This window comes from Microcaecilia unicolor, chromosome 3 (genome assembly GCF_901765095.1).
Source record: "Microcaecilia unicolor chromosome 3, aMicUni1.1, whole genome shotgun sequence".
NCBI classification, from domain to species: Eukaryota; Metazoa; Chordata; class Amphibia; order Gymnophiona; family Siphonopidae; genus Microcaecilia; species Microcaecilia unicolor.
In genome coordinates, this window is record NC_044033.1 from 203,993,633 (window position 1) to 204,021,508 (window position 27,876).

The 27,876-nt window shown below is 51.0% G+C and overlaps 1 protein-coding gene across 8 annotated transcripts in view; it reads left to right on the forward strand.

The window, feature by feature from the left end:
- Positions 1 to 27,876, forward strand: part of BRD4 (bromodomain containing 4) — a 277,955-nt gene that overhangs the window by 218,070 nt on the left and 32,009 nt on the right. For 6 of the 8 annotated variants that reach the window (XM_030197185.1, XM_030197179.1, XM_030197180.1 and 3 more), the window contains 6 exons: positions 2,191 to 2,253; positions 8,629 to 8,681; positions 9,325 to 9,631; positions 23,620 to 24,117; positions 24,777 to 24,889; positions 25,088 to 25,253. In XM_030197185.1, the coding sequence (XP_030053045.1) occupies positions 2,191 to 2,253; positions 8,629 to 8,681; positions 9,325 to 9,631; positions 23,620 to 24,117; positions 24,777 to 24,889; positions 25,088 to 25,253 (1,200 nt within the window). The remainder of the gene's footprint in view (positions 1 to 2,190; positions 2,254 to 8,628; positions 8,682 to 9,324; positions 9,632 to 23,619; positions 24,118 to 24,776; positions 24,890 to 25,087; positions 25,254 to 27,876) is intronic. The other 2 variants (XM_030197181.1, XM_030197187.1) reach the window with 1 other exon arrangement.

Genomic DNA, 27,876 nt, shown 5'->3' on the forward strand with positions numbered 1-27,876 from the left:
TTTCAAACAGTGGCCAATCCAGGTCACAAGTACCTGGCAAGATGCTCCCAGGTTCCAATCTAATTCATGTTTAATGTGGGATAAAATGCCAAAAATAAGTAAATAGATAGATAGAAACTCTGAATGTTGAGCACCTGATTCTCATAATATGATGTCTGTTTTAGTGGACCTTTTACCAGGAGAAAAAAAATCTCTGCAAGTATATAACACATGCTAGGGTGTCTCTGTAACCTGCCTCTCCTCCAAATGACACGCTAATTACGATTTATAACAAATTACTATACTTTCTGTAGTACATCCGTATGCTGCAGCAGCTGACTGGTATGTTTGAAAATATAAAAAAGATTAAATAAAAATGCTACCAACAATTAAGCACAATGTGGTTGCAGCAGCTCTTATCCAATCTGATCTGCTCCAGCTCCCTCTATCCCCCATCCCAGACTCACACTTTTCTGTGGCTCCGTCCTCTCTGGTGGCGCTGCAGGTCCCTCCTGATGATCTGCTCTCTCTGACGAGCAGATCGGGAGGGGACCCGCCACCAGAGACAGCTTCCATCTGGTGTCTGTCTCCGCGCTGCAGCACAGCCAAGAGGACCAGACCAGGCCACGTGAAAAAGCTGCAATCAGGGGGGCACAGAGACCACCACTGGCACTACCGGCAACCAGTCGAGAAGGCTGAAGAAAGGCCCTAGGATTGGCTGAAACAGCCTGTTCCCTGTCGACGTATACCAGCACTGCTTGAAAAAAATTAAGTGTTCCGCGGCCGGCAGTACAAGAGGCAAGGAGGTGCAGGGGGGCAAAAATTGAGCGCAAAAAGGTATGGGAGGGGGGGAAGTGTGGGAAAAAAAATGCCTAGCCTAAGCCACAGACGTAGGGGAGGTGGATGCCAATACCAGGAAGGTATCCAAACCCAAATTTTGGGAGCCGGTTGTTAAAGTAGCTACATTAACAACCGGCTCCCAAAATTCTTTAAAATTTAAAAACTGCTCGTGCGAGCCGGCTCCAGCACACCACTGGGCTTACCCCATGTTGTGGAATGCCCTTCCTCTCATATCTCAGTCTTAGAGGTCCTTCAACAAAAAGTTAAAGGCCCATTACTTTTCCTTGGCTTTTCCACCTAATTGATGTTTGACGCTGTTTCTTTTTTTTGTTTGTTTTTTTTTCTCTTCCTCTCCCTGCGACTTTGATCTCTGGCATCTGACTGAGATAGCTCCAAGCCTCCTATTGTACTTTCCTTCCCCCATTTTCTCTATGTAATCTCTCCTCCTCCTGCTGCTGCCCTCTTCTGCTCTGTGTTGTGTTATGTTACTTTATGTTGTTTCCCTTTTTCTCCCCCAATTAGTTTATATATTGTAAACTGCTTAGATTTCTCTTTGAAAATTTGCAGTATATCAAAGAAATTGAACTTGAGATGTTTGCAACTATCCAGGCACATTGGCCTTATTTTATATTTTCCCCTTCCCCGCCTAGCCTGGTCATTGCAGAGGATGTATACTAGGGTAGTGCTGTTCAACCCTCTCCTAGAAATGCACTCCCTAGTCAGTCAGGTTTTTAGGACTACCACAGTGAATATGCATGAGGTAAATTTTATATATCTTGGAGACCTGTGATATGCAAATCTCATGCATGTATATTCATCATCGTAATCTTGAAAAATTGACTGGCTAGGCACACTTCCAAGACAAAGTTGAGGGCCACTGTTCAGCTGTTTTGAGTTGTCGTTCTATCTGCTGGCCATCCGTCCATTTCTTCCATGCCTGGTACTTTTCTGTCCATGGTTACCAACAGTATTTGAGTTCTACCGAAGCATACCCACAGCTCCAGAGACTATGAGAGAAAAAACTGCAACGCTCCATCACTTCTCCAACCTTTTCCATTTAATGATCACAACGGTATACTCCCATTTTCCTTAATTGTTCAACTTATGGAAATTCTCTTCATTTTGCCAAGGCAAAAGTGACAACCACCTATCCCAATGGGCATGATTTTTTGCTAAGATGTTTTATTAGGTAGCTGAGCAGACAGGGATATTAAACTCAGATGGCTCAAGAGTATGCAGGCATTGCTTAAAAGATGGCCGTTCACTAATGGTTTGGCAGTTAATGGGAAGAGGGGTCAAGGGTGGACACAGTTCCTGTTGGCAATTGCCAGTATGGGCAGAAGTCTCATTCTTTTCATTTTTATCTTGCAGAATCAGCTGCTGCTACTGGTCCTACATTATATGAGAAGGCCCCTTTTGGATCGGAAATCTCAGGTGAGTTTGTGCTTTTATCTTTCGCCATTGTATCTATGCCCATATAATCCCTCTACTCATGTTGCTGCATTGTCTCCCCTTCCCCCACCTCCACTCCCACTAAAGCTTCTCTTAATCCCCAGGTGAAGCCTTATAAACGCCACTCCTCCACCACCACACCCCCCCCCCCCCCCCCCCCCAATTCATACTTTCAATCTTACTGAACCATATGCTTGGAATAGACTTCCTGAGTTGGTGCATTGTGGTTCCTTTCAAATCTAGCTTCCATTACATAGCTTCCCAATATTCAAGAACCTGGGGGATAGTTGTGTCCATCAACCAGCAAGTGAGCTCAGACATATCTCTCTTGGCATCCAGTCCAGCTCCTCAGTATTTTCTTTCTCCAGCAGGTGGATGAATGCACTTTACAGCCTCTGGTTCTGAGCGCTTTCCTCCTGGTCCAGTTGGTTAACTGGTCCCCAGTTGAGCTTTGCTGTAATCAGGTCCTGAATGCCTGGATGTATCGGGAGGGCCTTAAAAGGATCTCTAAGCCCACTCATAATCATCGAAGATAGAACTCCTCTTCATGAAACAACCCTCAGTACTTTTAGATCATTTCCTCCTCAAGAGGGAGCTCTCCCTTCTCTAACAGCTCCTTCAACAATGCCTCCTTTGAGTAGACTGAGGCCACATCAGATAAGGAGGGAGAAACGAAGATCTTTTCTGCCCATTCTTGAAAGTCTAAACGAGATCTCTTAGGAGCTGAAGGGGCAGTGGGGCAAGAAACTGAAGCACATTGCAGCAACGTACTGTCCTTGATTTAGTAAGTAAGCTTTGTGTAAGAGCAATATAAACTCCAGAGAAAACAAAATCCCAATGCAGCTAAATGCTCTGTCAGGCTGCGAGGCAGTAAAATGGTGGTTGTGCTCCACGTGTGATCAGACAGAGACTGTTCCTTGCTGCCGGTCAGCCCCGACAGTATAGCGCCTGTTCCTACACTGTCCTGCATCAAACTGCACACTGGCCCTGCTGGAGAGCCTGAAGACTGGCATATTCGGATGCTGTGCCAAATGCGAATATGCACTACCGCTGATCATTTCCTCTTTGTCCCGCGGATTCCTGGCCTTGTACACACTGGAACGCCCTGATGCCAGTGGGTCCCACAACTGGAACACCGCTTAGCAACCTCTGCAAGAGTCACCATTCACCCTGACTGTCACAAGCACAGCATGACGTGTCCCAAGCAGTGAATCAGGATCCCTCCCCTACACCAAGTAGAACTTGCAGCCCTCCAAGCAGTTCTGAGTCAAACTTTAGTCAGACTTACCATTGCCGGCTGCTCCCCCTAAGCTCATAGTCTCCACAAGTTTTACACAGATGAAAAGGGCTCAGGACTGATACTCTGTCCTACGCTCTCCAGCAAACCACTTTTTTTTTTTTTTTTCTTTTTTTTAAGGTGGTAGTGTTGGAAAAGGAGAGCTCCATAGGAAACGAGAGAGGTAGAGGGAGGGAAGAAGTCACAGGGCAGAGATCTCCAGATATGACTGCAGGCTCAAGGCACCCGCAAAGCTCAACTTGGGACCAGTTGACTAACTGGACCAGGAGCAAAGCACTCTTTCCATAGCGTCCCACAGATCATCCAGAGACTTGTGGGTTATGTCCCTGTACCAGCAGGTGGAGATAGAGAACTCCAAGGTTTGCTGTATATGGTCATATGCCGCCAGCTTTACCTCGGTATTCTCTTAGTTAGCAGGTGGAGGATCATATCCTTGCAGCTTCAGTGATCTGGCTCCTATCCCATTCCCTCGGGTGCCATTGAGCCTGAATTGGGATTGAGGCTACTGTGATGGTAATTTGGGGACATACCTGATGGGCCAGGTCCCTCCCCCTGCCGGCCCCCCCCTTCTCCATTTCTGTGGGCTGTGTGGTTTGAGTCTGTCTGCTCCAGCTTCTCTCCTGCCTCTTCTATTTAGATACAAAAAAAAAGGTTTAGTTAGCTGTGGAGCGTGGTTTAAATTTATTTCCAGATTAACCGCTGAAGCGCTGGGCTGGAAGTGAACAAGCTGCGTGTGGGGGACACGGCTTTAGTCAGCTGTTTGAGAGACAGACATGGCGCAGTCGGAAGCAGCAGAGAGCAGCTTCAGGGAGCCTTGAGGCACGTCTGTGGTGCAGTTCGCAGGGATCACAGCATTCGGACCTGGCAGCAGCAGAAGGCACTGATTCGCCCAAGGTAGTTTTGGCGGGAGCACCGGCTATGGCATTACCGCATGCTTCAGCAGGTGTCATCTTTTTCCCCTCCTTCCCATGCGTTTTTTACCGTAGCAACAGGAACACAGGAATAGCAGAGGTGGGAGCTTCGGGAGACGGGTCAGCAGCTACCGGAGCTGGTACTGTACCATTTTCTCCAGAATTTGTGCTTTTAATGTACAAAGCTTTTTTGCTTAAGCATACAGGAGAACCTCAAGACGCTTTTGCGCTACCAGGCCCCCATGGGGATCCTGCAAATCCTTCCTACGCTCCTTCCTAAGAGGCCACAGGTGGAGATCCCAAGGGCCACAGAAGACGACTCGGGCCAGCGGATGCCAAGGAGACTCCCTGCAAGCGACCTTTGATGCTCTGGAGGAGGGGGAAATGCCGCCTGAGGAGGAGGATGACCGCACAATGGTGCGCCTGTTCCAGAAGGAAGAGCTCCCTTCCCTCATTGTCCAGGCACTGGAGGTTTTGAACATTTCTCCCTTGGATTCGGCATCCGCAACCTCTTCTACCCCCTCCATTATGTCCAGGACCCTCAAAGTCATTCCACATTCGTGAGGCAATAAAGATCAATTCAGTGCAGTAGGAAGCGCCAGATGCCAGCCTTTGGGTGACGTGGGCTTTGGCGCGATTTTACCCCCTGCGTTCAGAGGACTTAGACTCTCTGCGGATGCTGACTGTGGATTCCTTGATTACGGCAATCACAAAGAAGACTGCTTTACTGGTGGAAGGGGGCCCTGCTCTTCGAGATCCTCAGGATCAAAAGCTGGAGTCTTCCCTGAAGTTGGCATTTGAGGTAGCAACCTTATGCCTACAAGTATCGATGTGCGGGTCCTATGTGGCATGAGCTTGTCTCTCCTGCTTCCAGAGGGCTCAGTGGAGTCAGCATGGACGATCAACCATCTGGAATTGCGGGCGATTCGTCTGGCTCTGCAGGAATTCAAGCCTCTCATTCAGAGATAGTCCATCAGGGTCCCGTCGGACAATGCGGTGGCGGTCGCATACTTCAACAGATGGGATCACCACATGCTCACGAAGGAAACATCGCTTCTCTGCCTTTTGGTGGAGAAACACTTGGCCCTACTGTCGGCAGCACACATTCTGGGATCACTAAACGTACAGGTGGACTTACTCAACTGGAACTGGATGGATCCAGGGAATGGGAGCTCAGCATGCATTCGGTCAGATCACAGCACATTGGGGGGTTCCGGTAGTCAATTTGATGGCACGCAGATCCAATGCCAAAATGACCTGTTTCTTCAGCAGAGGCAGAGAATTTGGGTCCGAAGGGATCGTTGCACTTCTTCAGCCCTGGTCAGGGTCTCTTCTCTGTGTTCCCTCCATGGACCATGGTAGAGTGAGTAGTCAGATGGATTGCGAGGCACCTGGGGCTGGTGATCCTGGAGGCACCAGATTGGCCCAGGTGGTCATCTCTCTGGTTATTGATTGACTGGCCTCTGCGCCTGATGGGACACAGCGACCTGCTGTTTCAGGGGCCCATCGTCATAGAGGATCCCGCCCCTTGGAGCTTACGACTTGGCTCTTGAGAGGAAGTGCTTGAGAAAGAAAAGTTACTCCAATAAGGTGATCACAACAATATTGCAAGCATGGAAGCACTCTACCTCTATTCATGAGTGTGTTGCACTTTTGTGTCTTGGTTCTCCTCGTTAGGGATATTGGCAGAGGTGGCTTCGCTGACATCGATCCTGGCTTTTTTTACAGGACGGTCTCTATAAGTCTCTGTCCTTGAGCTCTTTGAAAGTGCAAGTGGCAGCCTTGGCCTGACATCGAGATTGCCTTCACGGTTATTCCCTGGCCATGCACCCGGATGTGGTGTGTTTTCTCAGGGGTGTGAACCACTTCAGACCACCTCAGTTACCGGTGGTCCCGGCTTGGAACCTTAACCCCAAGTATTGCGGGACATGCAAAGGTCTCCAAGCCCTTGGATCGGGCATCTTTGAAAGATCTTACTCTGAAGGCGGTGTTCCTGGAGTCTGTTGCCTCAGCAAGGCGAGTGTTGTAGCTTCAGGCCCTGTCATACAGGATCCTTTCCTCTGTTTTACAGAGGTGGGGGTCTGTATTCAAACAGTTCTGTCCATTTTGCCCAAGGTAGTGTCTCGTTTTCATTTGAACCAGTCTCTGGTGTTTTCCAGCTTTTCACCAGGATGATTACCCAAGGGACATCTGGATGTGCTGTCTGGATGTGAGGCGCGTTCTTCTGCGGTATTTGGAGGCTACGAACAGCTTTCGTTTTCCTGATCATCTTTTTGTGCTGTTTGCGGGACACAATAAAGGAGCTATTGCCTCAAAGGCCACTGTAGCCTGATGGTTTTGGGAGGGGATCATTTCTGCCTACCTTGTCATAGGGAAGGCGTCACCCCTTCAGGTGCGAGCACATTCTACGAGAGCTCAAGCACTTTGTTTGTGCAGCGCTGCGTACGCCTTGTAGCGCTATAGAAATGCTAAATAGTAGTAGCTCAAGCGCTTCATTTGTGGAGTCTTGTTTGGTTACTTTGGAAGACATTTGTAGGACTGCCGCATGGGCTTCAGTACATACGTTTGCTAAGCATTATCGACTGGATGTGGCAGACCACCAGGATGTGGCCTTTGGGGCATCGGTCCTGGGGCAGCACTTCCCCACACTTCTTGAGGATTGCTTTGGCACATCCCACAAGTCTCTGGATTGATCTGTGGGACGCTATGGAAAGTAAAATTAGTCCTTACCTGATAATTTTTTTTCCATTAGTCCGAACATATCAATCCATAGGCCCGCCCTTACTTTCTGTATTCTGCGGTGTGTGTTCTGTTATGCCTGTTCAGTTTCTTGTTCCGGACAGGTTGCTCTGTTTGGTCTGTTTAAAAAAAAAAAAAAAAGCAAAAGAAGGGATCTTGGAACTGCATCCGTGCCATAATCTGGTGCAGTTTGGATAGGCAGGAGAGTGTTCATTTTCTGGTGATGTCCACCTGCTGGTAGAGGGACAACCCACAAGTCTCTGGATTGATCTGTTGGGACTTATATTCTGCAACTACCCAAAAGAGTAGAGTGTGAATCACAACAAGAAGGAGCAGAACCAGAGGCTGAAAAGTGTGTCCAGCCATCTGTTGGAGATAGAAAATACTAAGGAGCAGGACTGGTTACCGAGAGATTTGTCAGCTCAGTTTTCAATTCTCTATCTTCTCCTGCTGGTTGATGGACACAACTATCTGACAGATTAGTGGGAAGGACTAATAGAAAATGATCAGGTAAGGTCCAATTTCTCCTTGGGCAGACTTCTACAGTCTGCGACCTGATCGTGACTGAATAGATAGGGATGGGCTGGAGTGTGAATTTTAAAGGGCTTCGACATTAGCTTCAGAACTTAGTACAAGAACAGTACAGTACTAGGCAGACTTCTATGGTCTGTGTCCTGAGAAAGGCAAGGACAAATCAAACTCGGGCATACATATAAAGTATCACATACCATGTAAAATGAGTATCTTGTTGGGCAGGCTGGATGGACTGTACAGGTCTTTATCTGCTGTCATTTACTATGTTACTATGTCTTATTCTACCACTCACAGCCCTGTTTGCTTTGATCGTTGTCTTAATGTATGAAATTTCCATGTCCTCTTGTCCTGTGTATTTATCCAGAGGCTCAAGTGATGTCTGTAACTAGTAGCACTATAGAAGGGACAAATAGTAGCCCATTCACTTTTCTGATAGGGTTATCAGTTGGACCTCTTGGTTTTCCTTTACCAAGAAGGGTAGCTCCAGACTTGGTAGTAGGTCATTGCTTGCAGGGACTTGTACTTCTAATTATTCCCGATTACATATTTGATACCATAAGCTCTTCAGGGAGCTTGCAGTATAATTAGGATACCTGAGGCAGTGCAAGATAGCGACATGCCCAGCGTCACACTGACTGTTGGTGGCAGAAGCAGGTCTGAAGGTTCCCAGTTCGTTCTTGTAATTGCCAAGCCACCTGCAGTATAGATGCATAGGTTGCCTGCCAGTACAGTGGTTGAGTTACATGGTTTGCTTAAAGCTTGGCAGAACATCATATTATTAAAGAAAGCAAGCTTAGCTCTGTAGAAGCAGAAGCATAAGGGTCTGTAGTGTGCCCCATTGATTCCCCTTCTAAGACATCTCTCCTTTCTCCACAGAGATGGCATCAAAGCCCAAGAAGAAAGGCCATTCTGGGCGTGAGCAAAAGAAGGTACCCTGCCTCCTCCTTTCGAGGGAAACAGATGGATAGGAGAACCCATTGAGAGCAGGAGTTTGATGTTGACTTCATGAGAAAACATTACTGTATCCGAGAGTAGGTTTTCCAATTGTGTCCCCAGTGACATGTCACTGCACCAAAGCACAGAGCTAAGGACGAGTCGTCGTGTGACGGCTTATTCTTACAACAGTGACTTATTAGAGTTTAGACCAAGATGGGTCCTCTTAAACTTTGTGGACAAAACTTGGCTAGAAGTGACGTAATTGCTGGTTACTTCTGTTTGTGATTAGTCGAGCATTGCTTGGTAGCAGGTATTTAAGTGGGCTTATACCCCTTAAAATGTCTTGGAAAGGAATATGGCAACAGGAAATGTTTGCCTTGGAAGTATCATTTATTAGCCATGTAGTCTTGGGAAATTCACTGAGTTTGAGAAATAAAGAATGGATCTTCGCTTTGAGATTTTGCTGGGTACTCGTGGCCCGTGTTGACCTCTGTCAGATCAAGGAAGCTGGGCATGATGGACCTTTGGTCTGATCCAGTAGGACAGTTATATTCTCTTCTGGTTCTGATTACTTTTTTTTCTCTACAGCCTCATTAACTGTTACTCTGTTTTGTTTTTGTTTTCCCTGTCCTTCAGCATCACCATCAGCATCACCCACACACGCAGGCCCCACAGCTTCCCCCACCAGCGCTGCCACAGCAACCACCAGTATCGCAGCTTACGCCTCAGCAGCTGAAGACCTCGCCCCCACCGCCCTCATTCGTTTCCACCCCTGTGCCAGTCCTAGAGCATCCGCTCCCAGGGAACATGTTTGATGCTTTGTCGCATTTCAACCAGCCCATCGTACACCTACCGCCATCAGACTTGCCCCCGCACCTCCCCCAGCAGCCAGAACACAACACCCCACCCCACCTGAACCAACATGCGGTGGTGTCTCCTCCAGGTGAATGCGTGAGTGAGGAGTATTAATGAGTGAGTGAGAGAAAAAGAAGCACTGCTGTTGTCTGCTTGAGATATCTTTTCTGCTGTTCATGCTGTGGGTGTCTCATGGTGCTGCTGTCTCCAGTCTTCCATTATTTGTATTGTATATAAACCTGGGATGTGATTGCAGAAAAAAACTGCTAGGTCTATCTGCTCTTTGATCTCTGGTTTTTCCTTCACTTCCTTGTAACAAGGATTCCTTGTCATCAACAGCAGATGAATCCATTAACTGATGGGTTGTATCCGCCTACCAGCAGGTGGAAATAGAGAACACTGAAAGCACTTCCATATCATCATGCTGATCAATCCATAGACTGGTGGGTTGTGTCCATCTACCAGCAGGTAGAGATAGAGAGCAATCCTTTTGCCTCCCTATATGTGGTCATGTGCTGCCGGAAACTCCTCAGTATGTTCTCTATCTCAGCAGGTGGTGGTCACACACAGCAGCAGCTCTGGCTAGGTCTCCAAGCCTAATTTTTAGGTTTTGTTGAGTACCTGGAGTTGAGGGCTCTTCTTGAGCAAGTGCAAACCTGGTGGTGCCAGGTCCCTCCTTTTCTCCCCCCTCCCGCTGGCTCCGTTAAAAAAAAAAAATAAATAAATTTTTGGACGTCCTTAAGGGCGTTTATTTCGACGTTTATTTAAACATTTATTGCAGCTACTCACTGGGACACCAGGTCGTTACAGCTCGGAGCAAGAAGCAGGTAATTTTTACCTTTTTATAGCGGGCAGGGGGGTTCCCCGATCGATCTCCACGTGGCCTATGGCGTCGGAGGGCGAGGGCGCGAAGAATCGATCCCCGGACCGCGTGTGCGCTTCTAGCGGGGATGCGGGGGTTTTAAAGTCTGATTCGCCCTTGTTGGGTGTCAGTTTGGAGGCCGGTCAGTGTCCCGGGTCTTCCGGCGCGGCGGTTTTTCCCGCCATAAACGCCCATCCCCCGCTGCTCGCCTCCGCCATCTTGGCCGGCCACTCTGCTCGGACGGCTTCTTGGGCCGCCCTTGAGCTGGGAGACGTTCATGCCATGGCCGCCCTTGATTTGGGCGACGGCAAAAAAGCGGCTAAAGTTAAGCGCCGTTCTTCCCGCGCGGCTCCTTCGCGGAGTGTCGCGCCGGACGCCATCTTGGATGCACAGCATGTTTCTCCCCCGCTCTTGCGAGCGCCAGTTGAGGGTGCGTCTAGGGCTGTGGCCCAGGCTGCTGAAATAGTCTGGGGGGTTTCTCCCCCGAATTTGTTTTGCTGCTGCATCAGGCCTTCCTTATGCAAAACGCTGCCCCTTCTCCCTTGTCCGACAAAGGGGTTGAGGCCCCCGGAAGTAAACGCCCTCGGGTGGATTCCCAGGGCTTAGAGGACTCTGTCTCCTCTGATGTAGATGAGGGCAGCGTATCTGAGTTCTCCCAACGGTCCTTTGGGGATTCCTTGGAGGAGACGGATTCCCGCTCGGATGGAGCGGATGACCCCTCTGCAGCGCGGATCTTTCGCTCAGAGGATTTGCCCAACCTGTTAGTGCAGGCCATGAGCATTTTGAAGATTTCCTCTCCGGAGGACGTCTCTCCCTCAGCCCCTGTTGGCTCCGCCATTATGCTGGGGACGAAGCGCCCGCCTAGAACCTTCCACGTGCATGATGCCATGCACACCTTAATTTCGGCTCAATGGGATGTCCCGGAAGCGAGCCTCAAAGTGGCTAGGGCTATGTCCCGCCTCTATCCTTTGCCTGAAAGTGAACGTGAGGCCTTTCTTTGGCCTACCGTGGATTCTTTAATCACTGCAGTGACTAAGAAAACGGCGTTGCCGGTGGAAGGTGGCACGGCCCTAAAGGACGCCCAAGACAGAAGATTGGAGGCGGCCTTAAGGTCGTCCTTCGAGGCGGCTGCCTTAAGTTTGCAGGCCTTAAGTTTGCGGCTCCTATGTGGCCAGGGCGTGCCTGACGATTGTGCAGCGGGCTTCCCCCTCGGATCCTTCCTTGAGGGCTGATTGGCCGGCCCTGGAATCGGGCTTGGCTTATTTGGCAGACTTACTGTATGATGTCTTGAGAGCCTCGGCTAAAGGTATGGCTCAGACAATCTCTGCGCGGCGCTGGCTTTGGCTGAAACATTGGTCTGCTGACCATGCCTCTAAGTCCCGCCTGGCTGGGGTCGAGCTGGACAAAATTGTGACCGATCTCGGCACGTCTAAGGGCAAGAGGTTACCAGAGGTCAGGGCTCGGGCCAGTGCTCGCCCCGGTAACTCCAGAGGACGGTTTCAGGAAGCCCGTTGGTACCGCCCGGGCAAGTCGGGCTCCTCTGCCCCCTCTTCCTTCAAGAGGAACTTCCCCCAAGCAGCATTCCTTTTGCAGAGACCGCCGTCCCGGAGGTGTGCCCTCCGGTCCTCCCCCAGGGTTTCGTACCTAATGACGGGGTCCTGGTCCATGGCCCAGTGCAGATTGGAGGACGCCTGTCCTCGTTTCTGGGCGAGTGGACCAGGGTAACTTCAGACGCTTGGGTGCTGGAAGTCATCAGAGACGGCTACAAGCTAGAGTTCTGAAGACCCTTAAGAGACGGGTTTGTACACTCTCCCTGCAAGTCTCCGGTCAAAGCTGTGGCAGTGCAGCAGACCTTGGCACTTCGCATGGAGACTCTCCGCTCTGTTAAAGCGGCAGTGAAGGCAGGGGAGTTCCTGGCATCCTTCGACATCAAGGAAGCGTACTTGCATATTCCCATCTGGCCTCCTCATCAACGCTTTCTGCGTTTTGTGGTCCTGGGCCGACACTTCCAGTTCAGAGCCCTCCCGTTCGGGTTGGCTACTGCTCCGCGGACCTTCTCCAAAGTAATGGTGGTCATCGCGGCCTTCCTGCGAAAAGAGGAGTACAAGTCCATCCTTATCTGGACAACTGGTTGATCCGAGCCCCCTCTTATGCAGAGTGTGGCAAGGCTGTGGACCGGGTGATTGGTCTTTTGAGCTCCCTGGGGTGGATCAACTGGGAGAAAAGCCAGCTGCGCCCGACTCAGTCCCTGGAGTATCTGGGAGTTCGATTCGACACCCAAGTGGGCAGAGTGTTCCTGCCGGACAATCGGATTGTCAAACTTCAGGCTCAGGTGGACCAGTTCCTAGTAGCCTCTCCGCTTCGGGCTTGGGACTATGTGCAGCTGTTGGGCTCTATGACGGCCACGATGGAAGTAATGCCCTGGGCCAGGGCTCATATGAGACCACTACAACACTCTCTGCTGCAGCGCTGGACTCTGGTGTCGGAGGATTATGCTGTGCGCCTTCCCTTGGACCCAGCAGTGCGCAAGGCGCTGAGCTGGTGGCTGAAGACAGACAAGTTGTCTGCAGGGATGCCTCTGGTGACCCCGGAGTGGATTGTCGTCACGACGGATGCCTCTTTGACGGGCTGGGGAGCCCACTGCATGGGAAGGACAGCGCAGGGGCTCTGGTCTCCTGCAGAGGCAAAGTGGTCTATCAACCTCCTGGAACTCAGAGCCATTCGGTTGGCGCTTTTGGAGTTCCTCCCGGTACTGGCGTTGAAGCCAGTACGGGTCCTGTCGGACAATGCCACGGCTGTGGCCTATGTCAACCGCCAGGGAGGTACCAAGAGCGCCCCTCTAGCCAAGGAAGCCATGAATCTATGCCAGTGGGCGGAAGCGAACCTGGAACAGCTGTCAGCGGCCCACATTGCCGGAGTCATGAATGTCAAGGCGGACTTTCTCAGTCGCCATACCTTGGATCCCGGAGAGTGGCAGTTATCGGCTCAGGCGTTCTTGGACATCACGAAGCGCTGGGACCAGCCGAGCCTAGATCTGATGGCGTCATCGGCCAATTGCCAAGTGCCGCGCTTTTTCAGCAGAGGACAGGACCCTCGATCTCTGGGAGTAGATGCTCTTCTCCAACAGTGGCCGACACAAGAGCTTCTCTATGTGTTCCCGCCCTGGCCCATGTTGGGCAGGGTACTAGACCGGGTGGCAAAGCATCCGGGCCGGATAATCCTGGTGGGTCCGGACTGGCCCAGACGTCCCTGGTATGCGGACTTGATCAGGCTCTCAGTGGACGACCCTCTGCGGCTGCCAGTGGAGCAGGGCCTGTTGCATCAGGGTCCCGTGGTGATGGAGGATCCCTCCCCCTTTGGTCTTACGGCCTGGCTATTGAGCGGCAGCGTCTGAGGAAGAAGGGCTTCTCAGACAAAGTCATCGCCACTATGCTGAGAGCGAGGAAGCGCTCTACTTCTACTGCTTACGCCAGGGTTTGGCGTACCTTTGCAGCGTGGTGTGAAGCAGGCTCACTTTCTCCCTTCACTGCTCCAATTTCTTCAGTGCTGGCGTTCCTGCAAGAAGGTCTGGAGAAATGTCTGTCGCTCAGTTCCCTTAAAGTCCAGGTAGCAGCTCTGGCTTGCTTCAGGGGCCGCCTGAAGGGTGCTTCCCTGGCTTCGCAGCCAGATGTGGTACGTTTTCTCAAGGGAGTTAATCACCTGCGCCCTCCTCTGCGCTCAGTGGTGCCTGCGTGGAATCTCACCTGGTGCTAAGAGCCTTGCAGAAGCCGCCTTTTGAACCCTTGGCGAGGGCATCTCTGAAAGACCTGACGTTGAAAGCAGTCTTTTTGGTGGCTATCACTTCAGCCAGAAGAGTTTCCGAGCTCCAGGCACTCTCATGTCGAGAGCCTTTTCTGCAGTTCACTGAGGCAGGAGTGACTATTCGCACAGTGCCTTCCTTCCTGCCCAAGATTGTTTCTCGCTTCCATGTGAATCAGCAGCTCTGTCTCCCTTCCTTTCGTAGGGAGGACTACCCAGAGGAATACTCTGCTCTCAAATATCTGGATGTGAGACGAGTCATCATCAGATACTTGGAAGTGACCAATGATTTCCGGAAATCGGATCATCTGTTTGTCCTGTTTGCAGGTCCTCGTAAGGGTCTGCAGGCTGCTAAGCCTACAGTGGCAAGATGGGTCAAGGAAGCCATTGCAGCGGCTTATGTGGCCGCGGGGAAGGTGCCGCCTATCCAGCTGAAGGCTCACTCCACTAGAGCTCAGGCGGCCTCGATGGCAGAGGCCGGGTCCGTCTCCTTGGAAGAGATTTGCAAGGCGGCAACTTGGGCATCGGCCCATACCTTCTCCAGGCATTACCGCTTGACACTTGCTGCTCGGGCGGAGGCCCGGTTTGGAGCTTCAGTGTTGCGGTCAGGGATTTCAATGTCCCGCCCTGGGTGAGTACTGCTTCGGTACATCCCACCAGTCTATGGATTGATCAGCATGATGATATGGAAGGTAAAATTATGTATCATACCTGATAATTTTCTTTCCATTAATCATAGCTGATCAATCCATAGCCCCTCCCAGATATCTGTACTGTTTATATTCTGGTTGCATTTCAGGTTCAAGTTTAGTCTTCAGTTCCTGTTCAGGAGCACTTCGTCTTCAAGTTTTTTCAATTGGATTCTTCAAGAGTTGAGACGAGTTTGTGTTACAGTGAGCTGCTGCATTCCTCTCCCCTCCGTTTTACGGGGCTGGATTGAGACATAAATTCTGCCGGCGCTCCCTCCCGCTTCGTGCGGCTGTAGGGCAGCTTTGTACCCCTCTCGCTTCGGCGGTGTTAGGGTCAGTCAGCTCCTCCCGCGGTTGCGGTTGCAGGATAAGCCAGATCCCCCCGCATCGGCGGGGTGGTGTCCCTCCCCCGCTCCGCGGGGATGAGCTGGACGGATTCCCCTCCCCCACTTGTGTGGGATGAGCTGGGTTAATTCCCCTCCCCCGTTTCGGCGGTGGTGAGCTGGGCAGTGTGTCCCTTTGTGGGTGTAATTCTCTAAGTGCTGAGTCCTGCGGATGGAGCTTTGATATCGACATACTGAGGAGTTTCCGGCAGCACATGACCACATATAGGGAGGCAAAAGCTTTGCTCTCTATCTCCACCTGCTGGTAGATGGACACAACCCACCAGTCTATGGATTGATCAGCTATGATTATTGTAAAGAAAATTATCAGGTATGATACATAATTTTACCTTCTTTTACCTATTCAAAATCTCCCAAATTCTTTCCCTGTATTTATCTCCTCTACCTCCACTTTCTATTACATAATCTCTGCAGGCCATCAGTTAATGAGGTCATGCTGTAGGTGATGTCCATTGGTTGCCAGACCATGCTGCCCAATGCCAGGGGGATTTGGAGTTTATCACTGGGCATGTGCAGTATCTCCTACGTCAGTCCCTGTCCTCTTGTTCATCCATTGCAGTTACACGTATTGCTCTGCATCAGAATAGTCAGCCAGCACAAGTCATAGTGATACCTTAGAGTAGTACCAGGTTGGCAACAAATCCTGCTGCTAAGTTATGGGGATCCCAGTATCTGCAGGCCCTGATGGCAGATGCAGCAAAAAGGATGACCCAGGAGACTGGTGTTAACGCACCAGGTGACTCAGTGGCTACAAGTTGTGCCATCAGAGTGGTACCCCACCGAAGGACCATGCCTCGCCTCAGCTGCAGCCGACGAGTAGTTATTAAAGGGACTGCTGCCTCTCCTCCCAGAGCAAGCAAGCAGTTCATATATGCGTTTCTTCCCAGCCCCAATAGCCCAGACTCCCTCATTCAGAGGGTCTCAGAGTCAACTCTTAAAAGGAGAAATGCATGACAAACACAGCACCAACTAGACTGTAACATAATCTTTGTTTTTCCACTCAGACATACTTTTACGTAGAAAATGACAGCAGCACTCAGTCTGCTGCCCCTCACTATCTTTCTACCCTCATCTCCCCTTACGTTCCCGCCCGTAACCTCCGTTCACAGGATAAATCCCTCCTCTCAGTACCCTTCTCCACCACTGCCAACTCCAGGCTCCACTCATTCTGCCTCGCCTCACCCTATGCTTGGAACAACCTTCCTGAACCCTTACGCCAAGTCCCCTCCCTGCCCGTCTTCAAGTCTTTGCTTAAAGCCCACCTCTTCAATGCGTTCGGCACCTAACCCTTACCGTTCAGTGAATCCAGACTGCCCCAATTTGACTGCCCCTATCGGACCGACCGTTCACTTGTCTATTAGATTGTAAGCTCTTTGAGCAGGGACTGTCTCTCTTTGTTAAATTGTACAGCGCTGCGTAACCCTAGTAGCGCTCTAGAAATATTAAGTAGTAGTAGTAGCAGATAAAAGGCCATCTCCGAGGACAAGCAGTCTGCTTGTTCTCACTGATGGGTCGGCGGCCCAGGAACGGAGATTTTTCCAGCAAAAATCAACAAACTTTGTGACAGCTTCCAGAGCATGGAACAGATGCACTGCGCATGCGCGGCCATCTTCCCGCGTGCGTCCGTTCCTGCCTCAGTTTTTCTTTTTCCACGGTGGAGAGTGGCTGCGTGTCGGTCTCTCTCCCTCAGGCCTAGAGAAAGACTTCAGTGTTTTTAGCACTGTTAATTCGCGCTTTCTTTTTGTTTTTCGTTGCCGCTTGTCTTTCTTTTTCCAGTTAAAAAAAAGAAAGAAATCCTTATTTTCTTATTCCCCCCCCCCCCCCCCCCTTTTAAGTTTCCTTTCGCTTCCGAGGCGGCTTTCTTAGGCTGCGCATATGCGGTTCTCATTTTTGTGCCCCTCTGTTGGCACAATCGAGCCTTTTGAATTCGCCGCCGCGATTTTTCCGCTCATGTCCTCGAAGCCTCCCAGTGGCTTCAAAAAGTGTGCTTGGTGCCAGCGGTCGATCTCAGGCACTGACCCGCTTGCGTGGCACATCCAGTGCCTTAGGCCCGACCATCGCCCAGACGCCTGTAAGTTGTGTCTGAGCTTGAAAATGCGGACACAGGCATCGAGAAGAGCTCTTCGGGACCGTCTTTTCGGAGCTCCAATTGATTCCTCGACGTCGACATCAATACCGAGGTCGGCGGCATCGACATCAGCACCGGGGATAGCATCGACATCGGGATACAAGGTAATGACTGTCCGGACTTCACCTCTAGCTGGGAGTAGTGAGCCGTCGAGTGGGTCTCCACCTGTCTCGAGGGCTCCTGCAGTGCAGGCCCATCGAGACCGACCGCTGTCAGATCCGACCCCGAGGAGGCGTGTGGATTTCATGTTCTCGGTACCGAGGGGTGCCGGTGACGTGCTTCAAGCGAAGGCGAAGAAGCATCGTCATTGGTCTCCTTCAAGACACGGTACCAGGAGCTCTGGGGTGTCGAAGGATTCGGCACCCGAGAAGCGTCAACGCCGGGAGGAGCGCTCACCCTCCATACAAGAGGTGTCGGTGTGTCGATCTGCGAACAGCCCGGTACCGCCTCCCAGGCCTCCACAGATTCTGCCGCCGACTTCTGCACCGGCCCCACAGCCTTCCTCGACAGCGGCTCTAGACGAGCACATCCGAGCCATTCTTCCAGGTCTCCTGGAAGGGCTGCTGCGTCGGTCTGTCTCGTATCGGGGGTGCTTGTGCCCTCGGTACCGTCGATGGAAGCGGTGGCTGGCTCTGTGCCTGTGGTGCGGTCCCCGATATCGGTATCGCTTGCGGCATCGGCCTCGGCTGCCACCCAGGTTGACTCCCGGTCGACATCACTGGTGGGAGCTTCATCGCCGCCAGCATGGGAGTCGACTTCTCGGCATCGCCATAGAGGACAGGGTTCCTCGGCGTCAAGACAGGCCCGGTTTCAGACTGCAGTTAGAGAACTCTTGTCCAATACCGATGAGGATGCCTCGTGGGATGAAGGGGAAGACCCCAGGTATTTCTCTTCTGAGGAGTCTTGTGGTCTTCCTTCTGATCCAACTCCTTCAACTGAGAGGAAGCTTTCTCCACCGGAGAGTCTCTCCTTCTCGTCATTTGGGAAATATCTGTGGGCATTCCCTTCCCGATGCTCACTGAGGATGAGCCCAGGACTGAGATGCTCGAGTTCCTTGACTATCCTTCGCCACCTAAGGAGTCGTCCACTGCCCCTTTGCATAATGTCCTTAAAGAGACATTGCTTAGGAACTGGACGAAACCACTCAGTAATCCCACCATTCCCAAAAAAGCTGAGTCCCAATATTGGATTCACGGAGAACCTCAGTTGATGAGGTCCCAGTTACCTCACGAGTCGATAGTTGTGGATTCCGCTCTCAAGAGAGCCAGGAGTACTAGGGATTTTGCCTCGGCACCCCCGTGGCAAGAGTCTAGGACTCTGGACTCTTGGGAGGAAGTCTTATCAGTCCTCTATGCTCGTGTCCAAGATCCAATCATACCAGCTGTACACGAGCATCCATATGCGAAACAATGTTAAGCAACTTGCGGACTTGGTGGACAAGCTCCCTCCGGAGCACGCCAGGCCTTTTCAGGAGGCAGGCAGCTGAAAGCATGTCACAAATTCCTGTCCAGGGGTGCTTACGACACTTTTGATGTTGCATCCAGATCCGCTGCTCAAGGTATAGTTATGCACAGACTCTCATGGCTGCGTGCCTTTGACCTGGATAATCGAACCCAGCAGCGGCTTGCGGATGTCCCTTGCCGGGGGGAGGATATTTTTGGTGAGAAAGTCGAGCAGGTGGTAGAGCAGCTCCACCAGTGGGAAACCGCTCTCGACAAGCTCTCCCAACGGGCACCTTCAGCATCTACCTCAACAGGTAGACAGTTTTTCCGGGGAAGGAGGACTGCTCCCTATGCTTACAAATAAGCATAGGTACAATCCACCTTCTCGACAGCCTTCTCAGGCTCAGGCCCAGCGCACTCGTTCGCGTCAACAACGTGCGTCCAGACAGGCCCTTGCAGCTCCCCAGCAAAAGCAAGGGGCGGGCTTTTGACTGGCTCCAGCTGGGCATAGCCACCATAAAAGTACCTGTGCCAGATGATCTACCGGGGGGGGGGGGGAGGTTAAACTTTTTTCACCAAAGGTGGCCTCTCATAACCTCCAACCGGTGGGTTCTTCAAATAGTTCGGTTAGGGTACTTCCTCAATTTGATCTCCAGACCTCCAAATTGCCCACCGGGAGCTCAGTCCTTCAGCTTCCAGCACAGGCAGGTACTTGCAGAGCAACTCTCCGCCCTTCTCAGCGCCAATGAGTTCAAGCCCGTTCCACCCGGGCACGAAGGGCTGGGATTCTATTCCAGGTACTTTCTTGTGCAAAAGAAAACAGGGGGGATGCGTCTCATCCTAGACCTAAGGGCCCTGAACAAATTCTTGGACTGAGAAAAGTTCAGGATGCTTTCCCTGGACACCCTTCTTCCCATGATTCAGGAAAACGATTGGCTATGCTCTCTGGACTTAAAGGATGCTTATACACATATCCCGATACTTCCAACTCACAGGAAGTATCTTCGATTCCGTCTGGGAATGCAGCACTTCCAGTATTGTGTGCTGCCTTTGGTCTCACATCTACGCCAAAGGTGTTTACAAAATGCCTAGCGGTGGTTGCAGCATCGCTATGCAGACTGGGAGTGCAAGTGTTCCCTTATCTCGACGATTGGCTGGTAAAGAACACCTTGGAGGCAGGAGCTCTACAGTCCATGCAGATGACTATTCAACTGCTGGAGCTACCGAGTTTGTGATAAATCACCCCAAGTCCTACCTTCTTCCAGTTCAAAAATTATAATTTATAGGAGCTCTGCTGGACTCACAGACGGCTCATGCCTATCTCCCCGAGGCGAGGGCAGACAACCTTCCGTCTCTTGTTTCAATGGCCAGAGCGTCTCAGCAAATCACGGCTCGGCAGATGTTGAGACTTCTGGGCCACATGTCCTCCACAGTCCATGTGACGCCCAGGCCCGCCTTCACATGAGATCTGCTCAATGGACCCTAGCTTTCCAGTGGTATCAGGCTGCAGGGAATCCAGAGGATGTGATCCAGCTGTCCACCGATTTTCACAATTCCCTTCAGTGGTGGACAATTCGATCCAATTTGACCTTGGGACGTCCTTTCCAAATTCCTCAGCCTCTGAAGTTGTTGACCACGGATGCATCTCTCCTGGGGTAGGGAGCGCATGTTAGATGGGCTCCACACTCAGGGTGCTTGGTCCCTCCATGAATCAGGTCTTCAGATCAATCTCCTGGAGTTGCGAGCGGTCTGGAACGCTCTAAAGGCTTTCATAGATCGGCTGTCCAATCAAATTATTCAAGTTCAGACAGACAATCAGGTTGCCATGTACTACATCAACAAGCAGGGGGGCACCAGATCTCGCCCCCTGTCGGGAAGCTATTCAGATGTGGCTTTGGGCTCGCCGTCGCAGCATGTTTCTCCAAGCCACATATCTAGCAGGCGTAAATAGTCTGGCCGACAGGTTGAGCAGGATTATGCAACCTCACGAGTGGTCGCTCAACTCAGGCGTGGTACGCAAAATCTTCCGAGAGTGGGGAACCCCCTCGGTGCATCTTTTTTGCCACTCAGATCAATCACAGGGTCCCTCAGTTCTGTTCCAGACCTCAGGCCCACGATAGACTAGCGTCAGATGCTTTTTTCCTGCTTTGGGGGAAGGGCCTTCTGTATGCATATCCTCTCATACCTCTGGTGGGGAAGACTTTGCTGAAACTCAAGCAAAGACCGCAGAACCCTGATTCTGATTGCTCCCTTTTGGTTCCCTCTTCTTCTGGAGTTGTCCTGCGAAGAACCGTAGAGATTGGAGTGTTTTCCAACACTCAGAACGAGGGGGCGCTTCTCCATCCCAACCTCCAATCTCTGGCTCTCACAGCCTGGATGTTGAGCGCATAGAATTCGCCTCCTTGGGTCTTTCTGAGGGTGTCTCCCGAGTCTTGCTTGCTTCCAGGAAAGGTTCCACGAAGAGGTGTTACTCTTTAAATGGAGGAGGTTTGCCGTCTGGTGTGACAGCAAGGCCCTAGATCCTCTCTCTTGTCCTACACAGACCTTCTACACTTGTCAGAGTCTGGTCTCAAGACCAACTCCGTAAGAGTTCATCTTAGTGCGATTAGTGCTTTCCATTACCGTGTGGAGGGTAAGCCTATCTCTGGACAGCCTTTAGTTGTTCGCTTCATGAGAGGTTTGCTTTTGTCAAAGCCCCCTGTAAAACCTCCACCAATGTTATGGGATCTCAATGTCGTTCTCACCCAGCTGATGAAGCCTCCTTTTGAGCCACTGGATTCCTGCCATCTGAAGTACTTGACTTGGAAGGTCATTTTCTTGGTGGCAGTTACTTCAGCTTGTAGAGTCAGTGAGCTGCAAGCCTTGGTAGTCCATGCTTCCTATACTAAATTTCATTATAACAGAGTAGTCCTCCGTACACACCCTAAGTTCCTGCCGAAGGTGGTGTCTGAGTTCCATCTGAACCAGTCAATTGTCTTGCCAACATTCTTTCCCTGTCCTCATACCCGCCCTGCTGAACGTTGGTTGCCTACATTGGACTGCAAGAGAGCATTGGCCTTCTATGTGGAGCGGTCAAGCCCCTTCAGACAATCCGCCCAAATGTTTGTTTCTTTTGATCCCAACGGAAGGGGAGTCGCTGTTGGGAAACACACCATTTCCAGTTGGCTAGCAGATCGCATTTCATTCACTTACGCCCAAGCTGGGCTGACGTTTGAGGGTCATATCACGGCTTATAGTGTTAGAGCCATGGCAGCGTCAGTGGCCCACTTGAAGTCAGCCACTATAGAAGAGATTTGCAAGGCTGCGACATGGTCATCAGTCCACACATTCAAATCTCATTACTGCCTCCAGCAGGATTCTCGACGCAACAGTCGGTTTGAGCAGTCGGTGCTGCAGAATCTGTTTGGGGTTTAGAATCCAACTCCACCCCCCACCCCCAGGCCCAGTTTATTTTGTTCCAGGCTACACTCTCAGTTAGATGTTTCTTCATAGGTCAATCTTTCTTGTATCCTCGCCGTTGCGAGGCCCAATTGACCTTCTTTTGTTGTTTTGAGTGAGCCTGGGGGCTAGGGATACCCCATCAGTGAGAACAAGCAGCCTGCTTGTCCTCGGAGAAAGCGAAGTTACTTACCTGCAGCAGGTACTCTCCGAGGACAGCAGGCAAATTGTTCTCACCAACCCGCCCACTTCCCCTTTGGAGTTGTTATTGTTGTTGTTCTTTATTTGCTTTTTGATATAACTGAGCGGGAACAGATGTGCGTAGGTGGTAAGATGGCCGCGCATGCGCAGTACGTCTGTCCCGCGCTCCGGAAGCTGTCACAATGTTTGTTGATTTTTGCTGGAAAAATCTCCATTCCTGGGCCGCCATGGACGCTGACCCATCAGTGAGAACAATCAGCCTGCTGTCCTCGGAGAATACCTGCTACAGGTAAGTGTCTTCGCTATACGGCATATCCAGTCTGCAACAAACACCAATGGGCAACCCTCAGCTTGGGAGTTGGCTACAGTCATAGGCGCCAACGTTTCAAAATGATTAGGGGTGGCAAGCACAATACAAATGATCCCTCCCTGGACACAAATGAAAGTTTGCTCAATATTGGGGGTTTCTCAGCACCCATATAGTTGGCTGCTATGCCTAGAAGGTGGCTTCATTATCCTGATACTCTGTAGAGAGAGTTTAGGTGTTCACCTATAATGGTGGTTCTGTGTAGACTTCTGGATAATGCAGAAGCACCATTCCCTTAAAACAATAAATAAATAAAAGCAAGGGAAACCAATCACTTTGACACACATTGGGGACAAAGAGACTGAAAAGGGAGATGCTGCACGTGTCCAGTGAGAAATTCCAGATCATTTTGAGCTTGGGGAGAGCAGTAATCCAGGCTGCAAGACCTCAGATGTCACCTATAAGCATCTCTGTTGTCTTGAGGCTTCTGGTTTAAATTCCTTATTCTAGAACATTTGTCCCTGAAAGGGTTTTCTGCTTTGTACATTACTTTTGCCTTTGAGCTATTTGAATGTTTCTCCTCCTATATAGATACAGATTTGTTTTTTAAATTTCATAGGACTTTTGGTAGAGCACTTTACTGATACTCTGGATTGCATAAGACCTGTCTTTGACCTTTTGGAAGTACTGATCGAAAGCTAGAGACCCGCTCCTGGATTATCTGCTAGTAGTCTGGCAGTGTTAAAAGCACTATGTAGAGATGCTGTGTCTAACTTGCCACATTGAGTCCCTGCCTTTCTCTTGCAGCTTTGCACAACGCACTGCCTCAGCAACCCTCCAGACCCAGTAACCGAGCTGCAGCACTCCCCCTGAAACCTTCTCGCCCCCCGCCTGTGTCACCCACCATAGCCCAGCCGCCCTTGCTCCCTCAGCCACCCTTACCCCAGCCACCCCAAGTCCTCCTGGAGGATGAGGAGCCCCCAGCGTCCCATCACAGCCTGCCCCTGAGTACTTCTCAGATGCAGCTTTACCTGCAGCAGCTGCAAAAGGTGCAACCGCATGCCCCCCTCCTCCCTTCAGTGAAGGTACAATCTCAACCTCCCTCTCACCCTGCAGTGCAGCAGCCACCGCCACACCCCCAACTGCCACCACAGCAGCAAAGGCCCATGCACTTGCAGCCCATGCAGTTCCCAGCCCACATTCAAGCCCCACAGCCACCATCCCAGCAGCAGCAAGCAAAACCTCAGCAAGTCATTCAGCATCACCCATCGCCAAGGCATCACAAGCCTGACCCTTACGCAGCCGGTGAGTACCAGAACCTTTCCTGCTTAGTATGACAATCACATTGTCAATGATGATTGTCTTTTTTTTTATGTCATAGTTTTATATTCATTGTACCATCATTTCTTGTGGTTATAGATGATGAATTTAGCACTCAGTAAGGACTGGAAAACCAAGTCTTTCGTTTATCCACAGAATGGGTATAGCACAGGCAGCAATAATGTAGGCTTTCCTGTGACATCCAGCAGAGGGAGCCATTCTTGCACAGCAGGAACTGCTTCCTGGTCTTGGACTTCTTAGTGCACGGGATTGTGTTCTCCTTGCCCTTTTTCCCCATTCTGTGTACTGGCAGGAGTGAGATTGGAAGCTGAGCCTTGGAGAGACACTGATCCTGTGCCCTATCGGCCATGCCCCGTGTGGCAGCCAAGGAGGTTTGATTAACAGGAGATGGCAGGAGTGTGCTTGACCCGTTATTTGGCCTGAAGCCAGTAGGCAGAGCTTGTTGCCCTATCAAAGTATTTGTTTGAGTGTACCAAGATGGCAGCTGCATTGGGACGAATGAAAACCACCTTCAGCTTTGTGACATCACACCGTCTCCTGTTAATCAAACCACCTTGGTTAATTTTTGTTTTTGTTTGGTTTTGCTTAAATTGCTGTCTTTGACTGCTGCTGCGCTGTTACAGGTCACCTGAGGGAAGCCCCCTCTCCTCTCATGATGCATTCCCCACAGATGCCACAGTTCCAGGCCATGGTTCATCAGTCACCACCTCAGCAAAACATCCAACCGAAAAAACAGGTAATGAAGGACCACAAGGCGATGGTGCACAGTTTGTGTCTGTGTATGCTGTTAAGCTGCGTCAGTATGCACTGAAAGCCCAGCCACCATCCCCCTCAAACTGGAGGGGCTCAGGAAGATCATAGCTTTAGAGGGTGAGAGGGAATGCCTCCCCTGGCTGTGAAGATGATGTTTATCCCCATGTGCCCTTTTCTTTAGCAGGAGATGAGGGCTGCCTCTGTGGTACAGTCCCAGCCAATAACAACAGTGAAAGAGGAAAAAATGCCATCACCAGTTATTCGGAATGAGACATTCAGTCCGCCACTGCGCCAGGAGTCTTCAAAGCATCCCGAAAACCTCAAGCCACCTGTGCACCTTCAACAACGTAAGTCTCAGACAGAAAGACTGAGCAAACCCTGAGTGTTTTCCTCTCCTTCTGACTTCTTCTGCCCCTCCATTTTACATCCTGATCTCCAGAGGATGGACTGCTCTTCTTTGGTTAAGTGACCTGATGGCATGGGGATAAGTTAATTAACCAGGAGTTAAACAGGGTGTCAGTAGTTGTCATCTGACTTCTCCTCCTCCCAGGAGGACTGGTAAAGGTTGTTGTCACTCCTGCTGCTCCTTTTAATGTTTTCGACCTCAAGAGTTAATCAGGGCTGAATGATCTGTCCTTTTTGGCTGACTTTCCTTAGTGCGTCACTTCCTGTTTCTTCCTACTGACCTACCTGTCTTCTCTGCCAGCTTATACTAAAAGATTGAAAGTGAGGAAAGTAGCAAGGCCAAAACGTACCCTATAAATTGAAATTTGCAAGGTTTTCTTTCACTCGTGCTTGGATACGGCATCATCAAAGTGAACAGTGAAGCTTGGTATGTGTTCTTGACCTGAGGTTAGATGGCAAATAGCCACTTCCTTAGCATCCCTCTGGACCAGCCCAGAAAATGACTGATGGGTTGTGCATGCCTTCCAGCAGATGGAGACTGAGAACTCTGACTCTCGTGAGAGCGAATAAGAGCCCTGGCTGACCTGAGATAGATCCAGTATTATCAGTCCCCAGCAGGTGGAAGGTGGGTACCTTCAATCTATTACCTTTTACTTCAAGACTGTTGGCAACAGAGGCTAAGGCCTGCAGGTGTTCTCTAAAAGTCTCAGGGGGGGTGTCACACTGGGGTGGCCGGGTCCCTCCCCCCATGACCTCATCCCGTTTTGGTTACTAGTTCTGGCAGCAGGCTTTTTGTTAGAGCCATATTGCACTTGCCTCAGGCCTTTCGCGAGAAGGGTGTTCTGAGGTCAAAATCTCTTTTCAAGCCACCAGTGGTTGATGTGGTTGTCTCCACAGTTACCAAAAGTAATACAGTGCCCATGGATGGGGGCACGGTGCTGAAAGATGTGCAAGATCGGCATATGAAGTCTCTTTTAAAGAATAGTTCCATTTCATCATGCTGATCAATCCATAGACTGGTGGGTTGTGTCCATCTACCAGCAGGTGGAGATAGAGAGAGCAATCCTTTTGCCTCCCTATATGTGGTCATGTGTTGCCGGAAACTCCTCAGTATGTTCTCTATCTCAGCAGGTGGTGGTCACACACAGCAGCAGCTCTGGCTAGGTCTCCAAGCCTAATTCTTAGGTTTTGTTGAGTACCTGGGGTTGAGGGCTCTTCTTGAGCAAGTGCAAACCTGGTGGTGCCAGGTCCCTCCTTTTCTCCCCCCTCCTGCTGGCTCCGTTTAAAAAAAAAAAAAAATTTTTGGACGTCTTTAAGGGCGTTTATTTCAACGTTTATATCAGCGTTTATTGCAGCTGCTCACTGGGACACCAGTTCGTTACAGCTCGGAAGCGAGAAGCAGGTAATTTTACCTTTTTATAGCGGGCAGGGGGTTCCCTGTTCGGTCTCCACGTGGCTTATGGCGTCGGAGGGCGAGGGCGCGAGGATTCGCTCCCCGGACCGCGTGTGTGTGTGTGTCTAGCGGGGGTTTCAAAGCCTGAATCGCCTTTGTTGTGCATCAGTTTGGAGTCTGGTCAGTGTCCCGGTTCTTCCTCCGGTGCGGCGGTTTTTCCCGCCATAAGCGCCCATCCCCCGCTGCTCGCCCACTCCATGTTGGCCGGCCACTCTGCTCGGATGGCTTCTTCTTGGGCCGCCCTCGAGCTGGGAGACGTTAATGCTATGGTCGCCCTTGATTCGGGCGACGGCAAGAAAGCGGCGAAAGTTAAGCGCCGTTCTTCCCGCGCGGCTCCTTCTCGGAGTTTCGCGCCGGACGCCATTTTGGATGCGCAGCATGTTTCTCCCCCGCTCTTGCGAGCGCCAGTTGGTGCGTCTAGGGCCGTGGCCCAGGCGGCAGAAGTGCACAGTCTAGGGGGTTTCTCCCCTGAGTTCATTTTGCTGCTGCATCAGGCTTTTCTTATGAAAAACGCTGCCCTGGCTTCCCCCTCTGATCAAGGGGCTGAGGCCTCCGGAAGCAAACACCCTCGAGTGGACTTCCAGGCCCTAGAGGACTCGGTCTCCTCTGATGTAGATGAGGGCAGCGTATCTGAGTTCTCCCAACGGTCCTTTGGGGATTCCTTGGAGGAGACGGATTCCCGCTCGTTTGGAGCAGATGACCCCTCTGCAGCACGGATCTTTCGCTCAGAGGATTTGCCCAACCTGTTAGTACAGGCCATGAGCATTTTGAAGAGTTCCTCTCCGAAGGACGTCTCTCCCTCAGCCTCTGTTGGCTCCGCCATTATGCGGGGGACTAAGCGCCCGCCTAGAACCTTCCATGTGCATGAAGCCATGCACACCTTGATTTCGGCTCAATGGGATTTCCCAGAAGCGAGCCTTAAAGTGGCTAGGGCTATGTCCCGCCTCTATCCTCTGCCTGAAGGTGAACGGGAGGCCTTTCTTGGGCCTACTGTGGATTCTTTATTCACTGCGGTGACTAAGAAAACGGCGTTGCCGGTGGAAGGTGGCACGACCCTAAAGGACGCCCAAGACAGGAGTTTGGAGGCGGCTTTAAAGTCGTCCTTCGAGGCG